This window comes from Parasteatoda tepidariorum, chromosome 4 (genome assembly GCF_982258835.1).
Source record: "Parasteatoda tepidariorum strain Cologne lab strain chromosome 4, Ptep-v5.0, whole genome shotgun sequence".
Classification (NCBI taxonomy): Eukaryota; Metazoa; Arthropoda; class Arachnida; order Araneae; family Theridiidae; genus Parasteatoda; species Parasteatoda tepidariorum.
Window position 1 is genome coordinate 6,787,068 of NC_141758.1, and position 20,988 is coordinate 6,808,055.

Here is a 20,988-nt window from a genome sequence, read left to right on the forward strand (position 1 = left end):
AAAATAAGGATAAAAACAATCCTGCAATAATATTTTTAACAGTTTTATAACAATAGCATCAGCCCAAACAGTGGATAAAATTAAAGAGAAATTTTTTTTTAAAATTTAACCAATCAAATTGAGGACTAATTTGCAAAACAAATTTTAAAACTTCAAGTCTGGTGTTCTCTCAATATAATAAAAGGACATCTGACAAGCTTATTAGACTTATTATTTAAAAATGAGCTTGTGAATTAAAGAAAATTGTGGAAAAAAATGCTTTCTTAACCATCTGATGCTAGAAAATGAACATAGAAGTGAGAAAGTCACTTCTCCACACTTTTTCCTATTCATTAACAAGATAAGTTGATTTTCAAAGTAAGGAATAATGCAAGACAAACATACTTTCCACACACAATATTGTAAAGGGATAAATTAAAACTTTCAATCAAAAAATTAAAAAAAACATTAATACATCATAAAAATGGAATTTATATTGGCTGCTCCAAAACTAGAATCAATAAATTACATGGTGTGCAGATAGAAATGTATGGTTCACTGAATTTAGCTTGGTCTTACACATCTGATTAAGTTTCAAAATGAGTGGAACATTTCTTGCACGCTGGCACTGCTGACTGGAAAAATTATAAAAAATTGTTGCATATTTATCTATATTGTCCTCAGATAATATCACATTGTTACAAAAAGTGGTTATTTTGGAATCATAGCTTCATAGGTTTTTTTCAGTTAGTAATACTATGATAAAGTTATAACTTACTTTAAAACTGAGTAATTATATAGTTTCTGAAGTAGTATACACAGCAAACTGTACATCTCTACCTACTCCTATATTTTATATTTCATAACCAACGTTGAACAGCCTAGCCAATTTTTGGGTTTACCACTAATGCTCAACTCCATAGCCTTGTAATTTTGAACCCAATCCAGAAGACAAGGGAACGTGTGGATCAAGTATTGAGAGACATTTGCCTTCGTAGAGGGCTTTTTGATGGAACTAACCCGCATTTGTGTTACATGGAGAGGAAAACCACAAAACATCCATGGTTAGAATAATGGCACGGGGCTAACCCACAAACAGTCTACCACTGAGGATCTTTAACGTCAGCACTGGACTCAGTGTGATCCGGGTGCAGAATTTGTATCGCTCAGCCACTGCTAGGATTCGAATCCGGTTCATCTCATTGGAAGGCGAACGCTCTATCCCCTGAGCCTTCACTCCTACTTTTATATAAATAAATTCACAACTAGTCATTGGAATACAGTGAGATTCAGAGAAAACGCAAAAAGGGAGAATGATTAAACTTTTCCCCTAAGAGGGAAAACCTACAGAACTGTTTTATTCTTACTGTAGTAGTATTAGGTGTGCCCAAGGTGGTGTTGGCATGAAAATGTCATGTCCGATATGTTACCTTGTTACTTATTGTTTAATTAAATTTATTGTTTAATATTACTCACACGTTTAATTAATTATTATACCAAAACCCTTACTCACAATTTAAAATTTGTTCTAATACCAGTTTAATTAAAATTTAATTTATAAGAAACACTTACCAGATCCAGGATTGGCACAATCAACACAAACTTTATAAGTTTTGCCCCCTTGCCATGTCATTGCTGAAAAAATACAATTTCATCAGTCAAAAGATATCTAGAATAAACATTTAAAATTGCAGGACTGGAAGTCCAAAATATAGAAATTATCAAAATTTCCTCCTAACTTAAGAATGCCGATTCTCAAATAGGTGCAATTTATAAGATACCAAAATGCATTAGCAGATATACAATTGGTAATAGTTTTAGTAGTTCCAGTACTTAAGTGGAAAAAAAAGAAACATTTTTAAAATAACTTTTCTTAAAAAATAAAAAAAAAAAAAAGTTAAGCAAAAATTACCTCAGTTTTTCAAAAAAGGGAGAATATGGAAAATCATTAAATCGTAGCGTAGCAAAGTACGAGGACTTTGTGAAAAACAGTACGATATAGTCAGAGGGTGAGTAGAGAGGTAGAAACTTTTTATATATTTCTCCCACATCGATTGCTTTGCTTTTATGCCATCAAATCAAGGGTAATTGTTTCTAACAGAGGATGTAGATTAGGGGTGCACAACCTTTTTCAGTGAAGGGCCACATGCACAACAGATTGACCAATGAAGGGCCGCATGCCAAAGTGTTTAGACCGACATATTGAAAGCAATTGTTGGTGGTGATTGTTATATAAACATCATTGTTTATATAACACTAAATTCTTTTTGTCGGTTAACCTTGTAATCTCTTTGCAGAAAATACAATACTTTAAAACGTTTAAAATTAGAAAATGCAAAACTGATTACTTAAGAAGGAAAACAGAATTTGAAAATCAGAGTAATTTATCAGAAAAAATTTAGATAAATTTAAATAATTAAAAAACTATGGAAAAATTGAAATTTATTTTATCACATTACAAAATACAAAAGTCCATTTAAACATAAGTTTTAACGTTAAATTTTTTTCTTCATAGAATTAAATTTCAAATAAATAAATATTCTAGTTATTAATATAAATTCAAGTTAAATACTTTGATTTAAAGAAAGTTTATAGGGTTAAAAATGATTAAAACTAAAACAAAACCCCTTAAGTGGAATATAAGATTTAGCATTTATTAGGGAATGTGCTTTAACTTTCAGACATTTTTATTTTAAATTAATAATAAGAGGCTGAGAGAGAGAGAGAAGAAAAAGAAACAAAGCAAACACATTAAATTTTAAGGAACTATATTCCTTAATAATAAAAAACTATTAAGATACTTGTTTACAACTTTTTATGACGAATATATTTTTAACATGACACTTACTATTCACAATTAATGCACAATCAATTAACAATCAATAAAATTTACATTACTTTGCGAAACTTATCTTGATTAAATTTTTTATTCAGTTAAAATTTAATGATATACAAATCATTTCCCAGCATATAATCATAAATGATATAAAATGCTCCAAGAAGGTAGAAAATGGTTTAAAAAATTTCTTAATGGTTATACTGTAATTTGCAAAATTTTTGAATATTGTGATAATTTTATCTACTTGATCGTGTGATATTTTTTGAGCCATTAAATGAAAATGTAATGATTGTATTTAAAGACTACTCCGTAATTTTGAACAGGCTAAATTCATTCTGGAAAACAGTCTTTCCACAGAAGCTGTTGTTGTGGGTAGTATTAAACTTAGAACAAATAACATAATCAGTTTTGGAATTTGTCCTTTCTGGGTTTTTAAATCGCGGAAATACAAATAGCGATGTGTTATTTTTTAATTGCTTGAATACGAATTGCTATGTGTTACTTTTTAATTGCTTGAATACGAATTGCCATGTGTGATTTTTAAATTGCGTAAATAAAAAACTCGATGCTTGTTTTTTAAATCGCGTAAATACGAATCGTGTGGCTTTTAAATTGCGAAAGGACTACTCACAACACTTGAGTTTAAAATGCATGTATATGAATCGCGATATATGGTTTTTAAAACGCGTGCATATGAGTTGCGAGAAAAGTAGCAACGGATGATATTTTAAACGCCAGAACACGAATCGCGATATGTGATTTTAAATCCCGTAAATACGAAACGGATTATTTTTAAATCTCGTTAATGTTAATACTAAATGCGATGCGCAATTTTCAGGTAGCGTAAATACAAATTACGATGTATGACTTTTAAATTACATGTGACAACAAAAAGAATAGGTTCGATGTGTGTTGTTAAACTTGCATGTGTTCATGGGACTAAAGAATTATGCCGTGTTTTGAATTATTTTTTTTTGCAAAACGGACCGCGTTTAATATAAACACGTCTCGTTTTTTTCCCCTGGGAAGGTGTTGATTTGGCTAAGATACGCAATTACTTTTTAAGTTATGAAAAAAAATTAAACCTGAATCGAATTTCACGAGTTGTAATATTGTGTGAAAATATCAGGTATATTCTAAATCACAAATAAAAATGCAGCAATAACGGGAAAGAAGAAAAAACACGCTCGAAAAATCTCTTAAAAAATGCGTGTTAAAATCGGTACAAACAGAGCACGTAAAAAATAATTTTTTTAATGCGCGATTCAAAACTCGCTTGCTGTCAAACCATAGTATTAAAAATATCATAATCTTTTTAAATCACGGGGAAAACGTAATAACTACTAAAGCAATAACCAAAATACTTTTATATTTCAGATGAAATTGGAGTAAATAAAATCCATCAAAATTTTATGTAATTTAATTGCGGGATTTGAAATTAAAATGTCGCAAAAGCGTATAAAAAATATCGGTACTTTCAAAACCTTGTAGAATTATGTAGCAATAATTTCTAAAATAACGATTGAAAAATAATTTGATTTGCAATAAAATCGTTACAAATAAGCTATGTCAAAAAATGGTTATCTAAATGAGCGATTCTTTACTCGCGATTCGTAATAATATCGTGCTAAAATATTGAAGTTTTAAAAACCGGGAGGAAATGTGCAGCAATAACTGTTGAAGAAAGGATCTAAAGTCATTTAGATTTTCCATGAAGTTTGCACAAATAAAGCGTTTCATAACTTTAAAAAATTGCTATTTCAGAAACTACTCGAAAATGGGTAGCAATAACTACCGAAAAGTCATTGGAATCGGCACATACGAAAAGCGTCAAAAGTGGTAATTAAATTTCGTAAATCGTAATAATGATGCATTAAAAAAATTGGGATTTTTAAAACTATGCTGAAATCCGTAGCGTTAACCATCGAAAAACTACATTGATTGAGATTGGGTGCGTCAAAAACTTAAAAGTGTAAATTTAAATTACCGAATTTTTTTTATTATTTTTCAAAAACAAATATTTAATTTTTTTTTCATTTCGTTCAGATTGCGGCCGCGGGCCGCACATCGAGGGTTGGCGGGCCGCATTTGGCCCGCGGGCCGCAGGTTGAGCACCCCTAATGTAGATTAATATTGTACTTGTTGAGTTATGAAGACTTTAGTTTATTTTGCTAATTACTTAGTTTCATGGCCTATAACATAATTTTTGAATTTGAAATTTCTTCAATTCTTTTTGAGAAAAGTAATCCTTTCTGTTAAAATCAACAAAAATTTGGAAAAATCACAAAATTTCAAGACATTAATTGAAATGTTTAATTATGGACATTTAAGGACACTTTCTTTAAAGAAAATTAAGGAAAATTTTGTGCCCTGGCATTAATGTATCACAATAAGAGAAAATAATTGATCAGTTTAGTTAAAAAGTAAAATAATTGAAGCAAGCTTGATTTTAAAACTAAGAGCTGAATTTAAATTGATAATTTTTTAATTGAGCATTTCAACTTATTTTCATAATTATTTACTGGATCTTTCCAGAGAAATACTTAAACTAAATGTAAATTACGGCTTCAGTAAAAAAACTTAATGCTAAAGCTAGTTGAAAAATGGTCAAAATAATGAGTATAATTAATTCCTTTAATGATTCATTCTTTTTGGTTAAAAAAAAAGGTATAAATTCTTGTAGAGGACAGGAAATGTTTGTAACTTATTAGTCATCTGACACAGAGCTCTAGTTGAAACTTGAAAGCCCCAACTAGTTGGAAAGTTGCTAGATCTTCGATTGTAAAATCCTTGACAATAACATTGGTATAATTTATTAATTGGATAGAGCATGTTTAAAATTTGATTTATCACCAGTCACAAAGCCCACAACAGTAAATTTGTCTGTTTCAACTAGTTGAAAAGCTAAAAACTTTGATTCCAGACAAGAAAAAGAATAAAAATGCAAAATAGATAGTTATATCATAAAGACAAGGCAGTCATTGAATTTGGATATTGTACAAAAGAAAATATTACATTCAAATATTTACCATGATATGAAATGTTTCAAGTATACTAGAAAATAAGCAGTTATCATATAAGATTAAAAGATAATGGAGAGGCTGACAAGCTGGGGAAGAAGGGTTGCGGGTGTTTTACAACTAACACATAGTAATGTCCAGTTTAGTTCCATTACATTCTTATCAAGAATTTCTTTTTCCACTAGACATCAAAAGGAACAGGGAACTCAAACCTCTTCCGAATGTTGAGCATCCTTAGAGAAGATTTACATACTCAATTGGCCGGCCATGAAGTTTTTGCAATGTATAGGCATTTAACTCAACACATTAGTCTGGCTGGACATCAATATAACTGGTGTCTTTCTGTACCCCCTACTGTACTCTCTGCGGGGATCAATTAATTATTACCATATTTCCTACAGCAGAGCATCTTGTGTGACTACTTTAGCGGAGCGGCACTGGGATAATTTTTTTTTATCCTTTTTATTTACCAGTTAAATTTTGTCAAATTATCTGCCATAAAAATAAAAAGTCATAAAGAGAAATTGAAAATTTACTCTTAGAAAAACATCAGTTTTTAAAACATAGAAAGTTTGTATCGAAGACTAATAAACTTACCTTTATAAGCAGGAACGGGCACAATTTCAAGCACACTTGAAGACACAACGCACCTAAAAAGATAGAATAACAAAATTCAAGTTATACTTAGAAATACAAAATACACTTCAGAAATTTTTCTAACAAAAAGGGAAAACAAATTACCCCTATGTTTAAATTTGATATGTATAGTAAAGTGTAATACTAACTTTTTACATAGCTCTTCTATGTAAATAGACACATCCTCACAGTCACTAAACACTTCCTGAACATGCCCAATATAAACATCCTTATTGATATGGACCTATAAAATGACTTTGATTAGTACTTTTCATTGAAATATTGTATATAAAAATGATTCTAGTCAACAAGAGATGCCAGAAAGGTGAAGTCAACCAATGGTCAAAATTTCAAGTAGTATTTTGTTTACTTTTGACTCAGAATTTCTAAAAATAATAAATTTATATGCTTTAAACCATTTCTTACCCATTTATTATTTATACCCCGTTAAAAAACCAAATGCTTAGTTTTATAAAGCTATAACTTTAGAATTATTTAACCTTAAAGAGCTGCATTTTCATCCTTTTTATTAACTTTATCATAGTATTTCATGAAATATATAACATAAATTTATATAAAAGCTGCATTAAATTACAGTAATAGTTTAATTAAATTTATATTTGCAGAAAACTCAAAATAAAATTTTTCTAAAAATTTACATTTTATTTAGCTTTTTTGGTCATTTTTCTTGCAAAATTATAGGATGTTATTTCAATGGGATCATAATGATAAATAAGTATTTTATAGTTTAACAGTGACATCGATCATAATTGGACTTACATTAAAGAATAATTTCAGTAAAAGAGAAGATATTTACATAGATGTTAAACTAGAACTTTTCATAGCATAACCATCTTGAAATTAAGCTCTCCTTTTTCAGTATGAAAAAGTTGAATAAAATTTACTTTAAAATAAATAAAAATTTTAAATATTTAAAAAAGTATTTATTAAAATTACTTAATAATGCTGTGTTTTATAAAATGTCCTTACAAACTATTACGAGTTTTGTTCTTAGGAATGAAATTAGGAAAGAAATTTTATACACACTATATATTTAATAACAAGATAATTTAATATAATTTACGGTCAAATCTAATGAGTTTAAATGTTACCCATTTGCCTAAAGGTCTTACAGAAAAAATATTTAAAAAAATACCCCTCACATTCTTGTGATTGTTCCATTTTTTTTTCTAATTAAAAATTTGTTGAAGGTTTCTTAATCATTAACATATGAGGTTACACACATGAACTATTAAGATGGATTCCTAATATGGGAAAATTAGATTTTCTGATCAAAATTTATTCAGGGTAGAGTTTTTTTTTAAATTTGTAATATGCAACGCACATTGACTTTGATCTTCATGAAAAGGTAAAGCAAACAGCCTATGTCTTACTTTTGTTCGCATATTCGTGTTGATTTACCAAAACTAGTTTAGGTGTTTTATATGCTACCTTATTATTACATCTTCTTATTTGATGTTTGCATTGACTCATAATTACAAAGACAATTTACTTTTAGACAATGTTCAACATTTATGAAGTATTCAATAATTGATAAAAGTGTGCCATGAAAAAAAGTTTTCAACTAACTCAAGAGATGCCAACTTTCCCAACTAGTTATCAGTAATCAGAAGTAACATAGCACAGAAATATTATAGTTAGAGTTTATGTTCTCTTGCTTTCCTATAAGGAGAGAAGATTGAGTTTCAGAATATCTGGTTTTAAAGGGGGAATCAGAATATTTTACGTTAGCACCATGGTTGGTTCAAGCCAGATGGGAATCCGGTTCATCTCACTGAAAGGCTAACACTATTCCCTGAGCCATCGCGGCTCAATAAGGAAATTATGGGATTGATGAACTAAGAGCCGTGTATAGTACTGGGAAATTTCGCTTCTGGTCAAATGCAGTATTTTTAACAATGGCCAGTTTTTCAAAATTGAAAGTTTTTCAATGATTAAATAACTAAACAATAATAATGTAAGTGATTTTGTTTGATGTATTTCTTAAAATATATTAAGCATTATAAGGCTATTTTCTAAGAGTAAGAAAAAAAAAACAGGTATGAAATATAAAATATTCATAATTCTATATCCATAAAAAAATTAAAAGGCACACAGAGTGCATTAAAGAAAAAGGTTTAGAATCAGTGGAGACTGGCACACAATTTTTCAACCAATTTTTTTTCCATTAATTTTGCCCTATAAGTGTATGGGAATAAAATATAAATTCATTACAAACAAGTTATAGCTACCTTGCATTTAACCCCAGCTTCCAACTTTGGAATTATGAACTGTTCACTTTTCTGTTCTTCTGAAAATATAATACATCACACATGAAAACATTTTTGCAATCAGGGCCAAATTTATTTTACACATGATTATCTTATGTACATGGTAGCCACAAACACTTAGACAACTCCAGAATGATTTTATTAAATTTCCCAACTTTTTAGATTAAGTCTAAAAAATTATGCTATTGATCTTTTAATTTTGCTTTATTCTGATACATAAAATATTTATGACAAAAATTTATAGAGTTGATCACAAAAATTTAAAAAAAAAAAAAAAAAAAAAAAAAACTTATTAAGGAACAAATTTATTTTAGAAAATATTGTTAGACTTTAAGAAACCTTACACTCAATTTAATTCACTTTGCCAATATTTTTTTTAGTTAAATTCCCAGACTTTTCCTTGTTTTGTGGCCACCCTGGTGTAAAAAGTATTTATGTATTATATAGTATTGTAATTGGTGAGTAACATTAGGAATATGGGTGTATCAGAAAAAGTGTTCCTTTATATATAGAGAGATAGAGATGTATACATAAAAATTTTAAATATTTATGTGACAATCTACTAACCTATTACATGAAAGCTCAAATCTTTCCATTTTCATCTGTAACTTTATGCAATCTATTGAAAAATTCATTACATCTGCCCCGCATTGCTCCCTCTGGAAATTTATTCCAAACCTGCGTCACTTATTTTTTTGAATTCTTCAACAGTTAGTACTTTTGTATTCTCATCTTTGAGAGCATATAACCCCCACATAAAATAATAAAGTTGAAATTGGTCAATAGACAGGTTGTTCTTACATAACGAAATTGGACGAATTGCTTTTGCAGCAAATCATTGAATGAGTATGGAAACATGTAAGTTCAACTAAAATGTCAAAATTTTATATCAAATAATTGTGACAGATGTTAGAATTATCTAACTCAAATCTCAATAACTAATTACTACAGAAGATTTTAGGACTGGTTATTTTCTAGGGTATGACAGGAATTTTCCAGGCTTTTGTAAAAAATTGCAACCTTCCCTGACAATTCCAGGTTTTCCCTGTTCTTCCTGGCCGACCCATGGGAGTCCTGTTCCAAGTATAACTCAGTGTTGATTTTAGCTTCTGGACCAATAAAAAGTTGAAGCTTTCTTTTTAGGGAAATAGCATACCATCACTTTCTATGGATTTAGTACAGTTCTACTGGCAACTTATTTTGGGAATGTCTGCAAAATTAGCTGCAAATACAGAATATACACAATAGTTTTTGACTGTCTTGGAAAAAAAGTTTCACATTCAAAAAGAGTGCCGTAACTGGCTTGCTAATGTAGTAACATCTTGTTTCAACTCTTAACTTACTATTATGGATTGGCAAGATCATACATTAATTTTTTTGCACAGTTTTAGCTATAAATCTTCTTTAAAAGTTCTGTTCGTTGTTACGTCAATATTTGCATTTTTTTTTTTTAACCTCAACAGTATCTCAAACCAAAGATTGGCTTGAATTTCCCTTCTCTAACTGCTGTCACACTTGCTGTCCTAAGCATTCTTTTGGTTCCACCTCTATGATGAATAGAACAAACAGTGCTTCCATTTCTTTTCATAGTACAAAAAACAAATTTAAGACAAACAAATTTAAACTATAAAGCAATGCAAACATTTGGGAACCTATTCTGGTATCATCCTTTATTTATTTGTACATAAAATTGTCTCAAGGTTAGGCAATTTCCCTTATGTTCATATTTTACCCCTCTTCTTTACATGGTTTCGACAAAGCTCGATGTCTTCTACACCAGCAAACTCCAACTTCTTACTGAAACATACTGCCATAATGAAGATACAAGATTTGTTTAAAACATGGTAAGGAAAGAGAGGGAAGTGTGCATCATGTAACCTAGAGATGTTCATTCTAGTAATAAAGAGTATAAATATTAAAAAGTAGACAGAACATCTATGGCTATTTTTTGAAGCTCATTCGCCAGAAATAATCCCACTTTTATATTGTACCCCAAGAAATTAAATATAGAAAGTAAAATAGTGAAAGCAGTTCCATTAGGGAGAAATAAAAGTCTAAAATTAAATGAAAAGGTATCAGAATAAAACATCTACATCAAATTTTATTTATGGATAATAGAAATGTAGTTTAGAAATATCTAATTTATAGTCTTTGTAAATGAAAAAGGCATTTCAAGGTTATATAAATTTCCCACTTTACCCCTCTCCATTACCGTGGTAATAGCAAATCTCACTTTCCCCCCACCTTAGTATGTTTTAGAAAGACATTGTAATAAGAAACAAGAAGTTTATACGTTACTTCTATTTGAAAGCTTATACTCTTATGTTACTGAAATATAGTTATACCAAGATTATATTTTATGATTTTACATAAGAGCCTTAAAAATACTTTAATATAATTTGTGGTTTAAAACAATTCATTAAAAAAAGTATTCGATCAGATGACACCAACTTTAAGAGTAGCTGTAGAAATTGCAAATAACTATTGCTGTCTCCTGACATCAGGGCTATTCATTACAGCAGAGAACAAAATGGAGTATAACAAACAAGAGAAACTATAATGAGCTATAGATACTCTTTAACGTACGGATGAATAAAAAAAAGTTAATGCTGCCTATTAGATCCTTGCCAAAATGTGACACTGAAACACTAATTTTATTTACTTACGTAAATTGAAATAGTTGCAAAGAAAATCTGACATTTAAGTTTTCTTCTAAGAAATTAAAGCAAAATAGCGAATCTGTTTTACTATGACAAATAAAAATGGACAACACATATACTTATGCAAGTAAATTTAAGAAACTCAAAATTTTGTCATTTAGTAAAAATACAAATTCTATACTTTTACCTTTTCTTTTTTCATTCCATAAATCAAACTCCACATTTCTATAAATTCCAGGATCTAATGTCTTGGCAACTTTATAAGGGAATGGTGGTACTCCTTGCGCCAAAGCTTTGCGAATTTCCAAGCGAGGAGTATGGCCAACCTGAAAACACACAAGTATATGGCTAACGTATAAAATAATATTTTTCTCACAATATAAGTTTGAATTGAGAATAAAGGTTAATTTATGATGGAATAAATATGATTTATTTTTAACATAGAAAGATAGTTTAATTGGACAATATTTCAAGAATTATAGTAAGAAAACACTTTAAAAATTATGCAATTAAAAATTTTTTTAAATAAGTAGGTGATAAACACGAGGTGAATTGAAAGATAATGTATTATAAAAATCTAAAACTTTGGATTGCTGAACAAATAAAATAGCTAAGTTTCATTTTAACTTAATAAATTTTTTTTCATTAAAAGGTCTTAACACAGGGTTCCCACTCAATTCAATGACCTAAAATTAAAATTTTCAAGGCCCTATTCAATAATGCAGTTAATATGCTAAAATACATGTCAAACAGATTTTATTATTGAGTATAAGCAGGAATAGTATATTTTTATACATAGATTAGAATATTGCTGTTTCAAATTACTCAGTAGACCATAAAAAAAAAATTCCAATTTACATTGGATACTTGCCAACTTTTAAAAACTGGCATCTGACAGTGAAACTTTTCAAGAAAAAATCAAATGAAGCAAGTTAGAATAGAAGAATAAATTACATTAAACAGGCATAGTAAATAACTGATAGAATTTATCAGAGAGGTGGACAATAATCTGGCATAAAAAAAACTTAGGACAGAAAAATCTCACATCTACCCTTCCCTTTTTAAGCATTAAAAATTGGATCTATAATAAATTACTAAATTTTTGGAATGGAAAGGGGGAAAAAATCTGAATTTTCCCCCTTAGCTCTACCTCTCTCTCCGTTCCATCCAAACTACAATAAAATTTTCCCATTTCAGTAAAATAAAATTTATTTCATAAACTATGTGCTACAAAATTAATGCATGATACCAGTGGTTAAAAGTGATTAATATTAAACATGGTTTGTTTCAATATTTATTTTCACAATTGATTTCCCTCACATCCTACTTGTATTTTGTCATCCAATCAAAATCGCATGAGGTAAATAAGGACATGGGTCTTGAATTCCTTATTTACCACTCAGGGATCACATCTAGAAAAAATTAAAAACGTAGCTGAAAAGTTATGAAATAAAACCATGAAAACATAATATAACCTTTCATCTCACTGAAAAAGGAAATGCTAAAAATGAAGTATAAACCAGACTTCCAGATCAGAACACCACCTCTAATTAGTATTTACTGAAGTAATGTGTTTGTACAAATTGTCAAATTTTAAATAGTTATTATGAAAATTTAATGAATGATTTCTGAATTAAAGTAAGATCATATATATTCAATATTTGTATATTTTATAATTATTTTTAACAGTAATCATTTATTACAGGGTGCGTAGCCAAATCTTTGAATCAAAAATAAGCACTTTTTAAAAACTTTTCAAGCACTCAAAAAATTCATATTCAATCAATGATATTATTGAAAAACAAAAACTTTTTATAAACAGTTTTAGCGTTAAAAAAAAACCCAAAAAGAAACGGGCGTAAATCGAAACAATCAGTACTTTCCCACATCACCGAGTGAATTCAACTTGACCCTGAACTAAGAACAAAAGTACCCTTACCCCCTACGTCAAAAAAAGTGTTAGAAGTAAAATAAAATAAACAAAAACAAAATTAAAAACAATTCATAAGGATCTGATATTCTCTATCCGAATTGGAGCACTCGGTTTCGGTTTCAAGTGTGCGCGCATGGAAAGTCATAATGTGGGTACGACATGAAGTCTGCGTGAATGATTAAGTAGCAAACTCCCCATTTTTCGTGAAATGCATGGGATCCACCAGATACCACTGAAGGGAAGAAAAAAAATTATTCGAAAAAAAAAAAGCACTTTTCAAAAACGCCAGCTGAAAAAAGCACATTTAAAAGCTTTTAAAAACGAAATCCCCAAAAAAGCACCAATAAGTACTTTTTACAAACGCTACACACCCTGTATTATATGCATTTGATATTTGCAACAGATGCCTTAACTCCACCTATATTCTAACAGTAAAATTTTGTAGAAATATCTGATGGTGCAGCCTTTCACAAGGAAATTAAAATATTACAAACTTTTCTTTTTAGTCAAATTTTGTGGATCCTGCATATATCCCAGTGTGGCATATTTCCACAAAATTACAGTATTCAAAAAGATTTTAATGGAAAAAGTAGAGACAACTTAAAAAAAAAAAAAAAAATTTTTTTTTTGCCCAAACCTAATAACATTGTTAATCGCTTTTTTTTAAAAAAGCCCGTAGAAGGATTAATTATAAAACATAGGAGGAGTGACAATGATTACTGTTAAAAATATTTTTACATATGACAATTTGGATGGCCTTCAGGCTGAAACTTTTGTTTTACCTACACATAAAGGATAAAAAGTTACATAAATTATTTATACTGCATATAACTTACTAGAGTTAGTGAATTGCTTTCATTGACCTGGTACATTAATATTGAATCTACTAAGATGAAATTTCTTTTCTCTTTGAACTTTACAATTAAACCTTAAAAGTGCTATTTAGATGAAACCAAATGGTAAATTTATAAATAACAGTAAAATTATATCATACATTTAATATAGAAAATAACTGAAATTTAAAATTCATGCTTCTCAAAATTTTTAATTCCAGTAACAAGACAAAACATACCTTTAATGAAACTTGATCATCTTCTGGTAAATTATTGTCTTCAACCAAGCCCTCAATGCGACAACTGAAAGAAACAAAGATATCAGTAACATAACAAAAACTCTACTACAGTTATTAATTCCATTAATTTCAAGTTGTTATGAACAAGAACAATTTAATACAGTCAAACTCTGAAAGCCACACATCTTGGAACTCAAGGCTTTGAGATTATAGATCATTTATTTGTTTAGTGTTTAATGATCTAATATTCACATAATATGCATAAAAATAAATATACAAAGGAGAACTAATATACCCTATGACAATTACCTATTTATTAAAATAATCTTTTAGTAACCTAATTATTTTTTTGGCCTTTTTGGAACGTAGATCTTATTGTAGTACCAAAGAACTTATTTCGTCATTGCATAGATTCTATTGTACCTCTGCAATGGTCTTTCCGATCAAGTTGAAAATCATAAAAAATATGCTATTTTGATCAAACTAAATATTTAAAAAATAAAGCAACTAATGCTAATAAAAATAATTTAAAAAAAAGGCAGCAAAAGGGATAGAATTCATTTTGTACACCAAGTGAGAAAGAAGTTTCAATGTCAAAAGGGTGTGGCTAATTTATGGTCAAACAGAAGAGGGAAATGTGGGGGGACAAACCAGTAAAGCACTTGCACAGCTTTCAAGATTGATTCATCAGTTTCTCAGGGATGAGATTAGCCAAAAGGCAGAAAAGCAGAATTTCAACGATAGTAAATTTTACGCAAGGGCAACCCTATAATAATAAATTCCAGACAGTTTAAGGTAATAAATAATGTGCTGACATACAATTGTGTACTAATCTATTATTATATAAATGATTACATTGATACTTAACATTTAGTGAAAATAAAAATTACCAACTGAAAAAATAAAGCTGGAAATTATATTTTTCCTCAGTTCACATACGAGACAATTATTACTTCAAAAACTACCTGGTTTAGCAAATTAAAACTACAGAGAATATACATTAATATTTCATTTCTTTTAATAAATACTGTTATGTGATTTACAGCAAATATATCAGTAATATTACTTTTTAAATTATATTGGAGAAAAAAAACTTTAACAATGGACCGAATCATTATGTTCATATTATAGTCTAATCTAACTACAGCCCTCTGAAACATATCAATAACAGTGAAGTAGAAATATATAGTAACTCCTTAACATACAAAAATTGCTATTTTAGTTTGAAAAATTACATGACAATCAGCAACTGTTTAGATAATTGTTTTTTATTTGATAAGAATTTTGCATTTTATAGCATAAATAACAGCAATTATAAATAAAATTTTGATGATGAGAAAATTTTTTTAAAATTAAATCCCTTTTTAAGTGATTGCTTTTGTTTGCTATATCTTCTATGTTTGCTATATTTAGTCGTTAGTTCATCTTCAAACATCTTGTAACAAATCCTACTTTTTCTTCTTTGCAAGCACAGAATGTAAGTTTTGAATATATTCCCTTCCAGTTTCTCTGATGTTGTAACACTTACATATACTAACAATCGGTGTTAGAAAAACAGTAACCTTTATAGTAACTAATTTTAAAAAAATTTACTTCTTACAAGAATCGCGATAGTTGATCTTAAAATTGCTTGAATATGAATAACAATTATGGATTTTGAAATCACGTGAATATGAAACTAGATATACGATTTTGAAAATGAGAAAATACAAACTGGGATATAGAATTTTTAAAACTCGTAAATACAAATCACTATTCATAATTTTTAGATAGTGTAAATACGAATCATGATGCGTAATTTTTAGATTGCATAAATAAGAATTATGATGCATAATTTTCAGAATGCGTGAATGCGAATCCCAATGCCTCATTTTAAAATCACGTATAAATACGAAAATCAATGTTTGATATTATAAACCGCATGAGCAAATCAAGACATTGAATTTTAAACTTGAGTGAATACGAATCGCTACATAGGTTTTTTAAAAAGGCGTAAATACGAATCACAATATCGGATTTTTAAATTTCGTGAATACGAATCGCAAGACGCAGATATGAAATGCTATGTTTGATATTAAAATCGTGTGAATAAGAATCGAGATATTAGCAGATTTCAGGCTTGGGACCTCTAAAAGGCTTGTCAGAAGCAGCGTCGTTTGAACTACAAAAATCGGATCTATCTGGAGGGCGGTAAAAAATTCGGAAAATCTTATCTGCTGCGAGTAAAAGGGAGAAAATAGCTCAAATAAGTAAAAATGTGAAAGGATTGGTAGCTATGTAGTTTGAATTTTCTGTTTCTCTTTGAAAATCAGTGAATTTTCTGAAAAAGCGGAATACTTATAAAAAAAAAAGCTGAAATTTAAGAGATAAAAGTGAAAAAAGCGGAAAAATCTCATCCCTGGTTTCTCCCAACTTGCATTTATTTATTTTGTTCATTGGAAATGCAGATGTTTTCACTTTTCAATTTCACTTTATTTTAAACTGCTTTAGGAACAGATGTTTTGTTTGACACAGATTTATTATTCTTTCTCCTCATGTTTTTAATTTTAAAAGATAAAATATAGTAACTTACTTCAAGAGAAAAAAATTCCAAATAAAAAGAAAATATGACTGATTTTTTTTCTATCAAAAAAAATTTCTTTAAAAAAAAAAATTTTGGTTGGATTAAGTGCCGAATTTCGGATTCCATACTGTACTACATATTCACATTTTATAAATATTTTTTTAATTTAATTTATTTATTTTTTGGAAATATACCTCTTTTATTTAAATAAGAATATATCAGTTTATAAGTCGCGTCCATAACAACGATGTATAAATATTAGCAAATACCAAAAAGAAAACTTTCCGCAATTTAATTTCTCCACAAAGCACGTTGTAACAAAGTGAGAAAAAATGTGAAAGAGCTATCAACCACGCGGTTTGGCTGGAACTAGATCGAGATCAACCCACTTTCTTTAAGGGGTGGTGGGTTATCAAAAGTGGCGCCATCTTTTGCCATAATTCGCAACTATTTTGATTAAAAAAATTTTTTTCTTTGAAAAATTTAAAATTTATTTTTAAAATATCATAAACGCCGCAGTTAAAATTTGAAAACTTTTAAACTCACAAACGCTGTGGCGTTTCTTCCATAAATTACGGTAATTCAATTTGCGGAAAAAAAATGGAAATCGGGCTGCGGTGAGACATTTTGGTATTGGGGAAAGCTCGGTGCGTGAATGGAAGAAAAATGAAGAGAAAATAATGGATATGCCTAAGGATAAGTGTGCATTGCGTACAGGACTAACAAAATGGCCGGTATTAAGAGGACAATGTAGAAAACTGGGTTTTGGAAAATCGGCAAAATGGCTTGATTGTAACAAGAAACTGATCGCTTGTTTGCTCTAAAATGGGCAAAGATTAATCCACATGAGAGTGAAAATTTCAAGGCTACCGTGAGTTAGTGTAGCCGATTTATGGCTCGAAAAAAATTTAGTTCTATGTGAAAAAACCAAAGTATCGCAAAAACTACCAAAAGACTTGGATAGCAAATTGTTAAGTTTTTAAAAATATATTATAGAACTGCGAAAAAAAAAGGAATATTTACTTTCGCAAATAGGAAATATGGATGAGACCCCAGTCATGTTTGACAGGATCAGTAATATAACAATTGATTTAAAGGGAGTCAAAACTGTCAACGTAACAACGGGACAAGAGAAATCTCATTTCATCGTAGCCCTTTCTTGCCTAGCGGATGGAACGAAACTAAAACCAATGGTTATTTTTAAGAGAAAAACTTTTCCCAAATGTAATTTTCCAAAAGGTATTTTTGTTCATGTCCACGAAAAAGGCTGGATGAACGAAAATGGTGTTAAATTGTGGGTAAAAAATGCCTGGCAAATCCGTCCTGGTTGCGTAAGAAAACCAGAAAGCTTTTTAGTGTGGGGCATGTTAAGACCCCACCTTACAGATAATACAAAAAAATTGTTGAAAGAATGCAACACCGATATGGCAGTTATTCCGGGCGGATTGACACCATTTGACGTCTGCTTAAACAAACCACTCAAAGCCAATTTAAAAAAACAGTGGAACACTTGGATGTTGGAGGACGAGAAAACCTTTACGAAAGGAGGACATATGCGTCATGCAAGTTTGAAAACAGTGTGTGAATGGATATTAAAAGCATGGGATGAAATAACGCCTGAGATGGTTAGGAAATCATTCAAAAATGCAGCATTTCAAATAATCTGGACGGATCAGAAGATGACTGTTTATTTATGGAAGAGGGTAACACAGATGAAGACAAAACAGATTGTGATGGCGTGCCTGAAGAAATAACGGAAGACGAATATAATGAACTATTTATGTAATAACGAAAATCAATAAAGTATATAGGTAAAGGTATGTTATTTCTTTAAAATAAAAGTATTTTTCTATATTTAAATTTTTTTAATCTATAATTTTTTATATTCGGCATATACTGCGCACCTGTAAATTCCAATGTTATTTTTTGTATTAAAAGAGCGAGTTATATGGCCGAATATACGGTAGTTTATATTTGTAACATCAGTCACAAAAATTGTAGCATCAGTTACATGATATTTTTTCTATGTGACACTTACTATGGATGGTAGAAATTCTCTTAATAAAAAAGGCTCACATTTGTATTTTTCACTACGAAAACTCAAATTAATAGTATTTTCTAATGCCAAAACAAATACACAATTGAACAAAATTTCAAAAACAAAATAAGACTTAAATTTCTAATTTTGCAAACCTAAAACATTATAAAAATCCAAAAACTAGCAAACATGTGAAACTTGGCAAGATATATAATCCAATGCTTACTTATCCCTAAACAAATTGCACAGCAAGTTGCTTCGCCGTTGTTTCGAATATGCTTTATCATGCAGCATTTTTTCAACTGCTATATCAACATCAGAGCCAAGTCCATATACTTTTTTATACAGCACTTCATATATCATAGCTGAAATTCATAAAATGTGGATTTAAACAACAAAAGAAAAATCTCATACAATTGTAATCATTTGTTATACTTCCTTAAAAATAGTAGGGCATTATAATAAATATACTAGATAAATCTTGTTAAAAGTTATCAAACTGAAATGTGGTATAGTAAACTCTCAATTAGCCAGGGAATTTAGTAATGCTTGTTTGTTACATCCGTTGATTGTTGAAATAAATTCAGTTTGGCGATGCAGTTTCCCCTTTCCATTTCAAAAACCTATAAATCAGTGATGAATACATTTTCTGCGCAATGTATCCCTATGTTCTTTAAGCCTGGGTAATACTAGAATACATATATACTGCATAAAAATACTTCATGTTTATCTGGCACTCCAATTCAATTTGATGTGAAATTATGCAGAGGTTTTCAATTTGATGTGAAATTATGCAGAGGTTATTACACTGCCTGTAGCAGACTAATTTGCATGAGTCACAACAAACATGAAGCTTGTTTTAACCTCCTGTTTACTGCATAGATATTAAATAATAATGATAATTTGGTACTAACTGGTTTATGGCTTAACCTAAGTAATGTTCATTTAATCATTTTTGATGCACCTAGTTATCGAGAATACAACAAATGTGAACACACTAGAATCATGGAAATAAAGAAAACATTTTACTTACACTGAGAAAAAGCTAAAGTAGACAAATCACATTTAGAGTAAACACAGTCATAGCGGTTGCCACCAGTGCAAGCCAATGCAATCTGAAAATGAGATACGCAATGTATTACAAAATTAAACGGTAATTAGCATTTTGTAGTTGTGAGAGAATTAAAAACTTACAGTTTGAACTGGAGAGGGAACCTGTATTTTTAGGGGAGGTTTTGTGGGATCATAATAAACTACAAAGTCTAGTCTGAAATAAAAATAAAGAATTAAAACAATGCCTAAAACAAAATTCAAAAAAGTTATAAATGAATTTAAATATTAGCAAACAGGTAGAATCCTTCTCAAATAATTTTTTTTTTTAAAAATTGCCTCTGAAAAAAAAGGTATTTTAATTTTTCACTTTAAAAAATTTATATAAACAATCTTTGGAGTGAATTATGAAAATAGTGAAAATTGTTTTGTTTTATAGCAGTATTTGTTCAACAGTGGAAATCTGGAATGACAATTTGATCGTGTCTTAATGATCAGTTCACTGAATGAATAGACAAATTAAAACCATAATACTAGATAATTATCTTAAATTTAAAACTTACTTATATTTTAAGGACAAAGCTTTCATTTCTAGTTCTCCCACCCATTCCTATAAATAGAAAAAAAAAAACATTTTTAGAATGCATGTTACATATCTATAGCAAAAAACATCTTATTTCAAAACTTTTGAATTTATTTTAAATGCATAATGAGGAAAAATGTATGAAGGATCATGCAATAAATTGCATTGTGTCTTTCTATTGCTTCCAAATATTTAAAGAGAGGATTATGTTAGGTCCATTTAACAAGATGAGGTTTATATGCAGTAATTAAAAAATATATATAGTTTATATAAGAACATTAGAAAAGATTAGTGTTGCATTTACAGTAAATATTGCTGCAACTT

At 29.3% G+C, this 20,988-nt stretch overlaps 1 protein-coding gene across 3 annotated transcripts in view; it reads right to left on the reverse strand.

The window, feature by feature from the left end:
- The window catches only part of LOC107450877 (uncharacterized), a 54,065-nt gene that overhangs the window by 20,519 nt on the left and 12,558 nt on the right, over positions 1-20,988 (reverse strand). For all 3 annotated transcript variants that reach the window (XM_087160572.1, XM_087160571.1, XM_087160573.1), the window contains exons 4-13: positions 20,645-20,691; positions 20,226-20,298; positions 20,065-20,146; positions 19,258-19,396; positions 14,431-14,494; positions 11,613-11,751; positions 8,727-8,785; positions 6,624-6,718; positions 6,436-6,488; positions 1,552-1,614 (exon numbers count right to left, since the gene is read on the reverse strand). In XM_087160572.1, the coding sequence (XP_087016698.1) occupies positions 1,552-1,614; positions 6,436-6,488; positions 6,624-6,718; positions 8,727-8,785; positions 11,613-11,751; positions 14,431-14,494; positions 19,258-19,396; positions 20,065-20,146; positions 20,226-20,298; positions 20,645-20,691 (814 nt within the window). The remainder of the gene's footprint in view (positions 1-1,551; positions 1,615-6,435; positions 6,489-6,623; positions 6,719-8,726; positions 8,786-11,612; positions 11,752-14,430; positions 14,495-19,257; positions 19,397-20,064; positions 20,147-20,225; positions 20,299-20,644; positions 20,692-20,988) is intronic.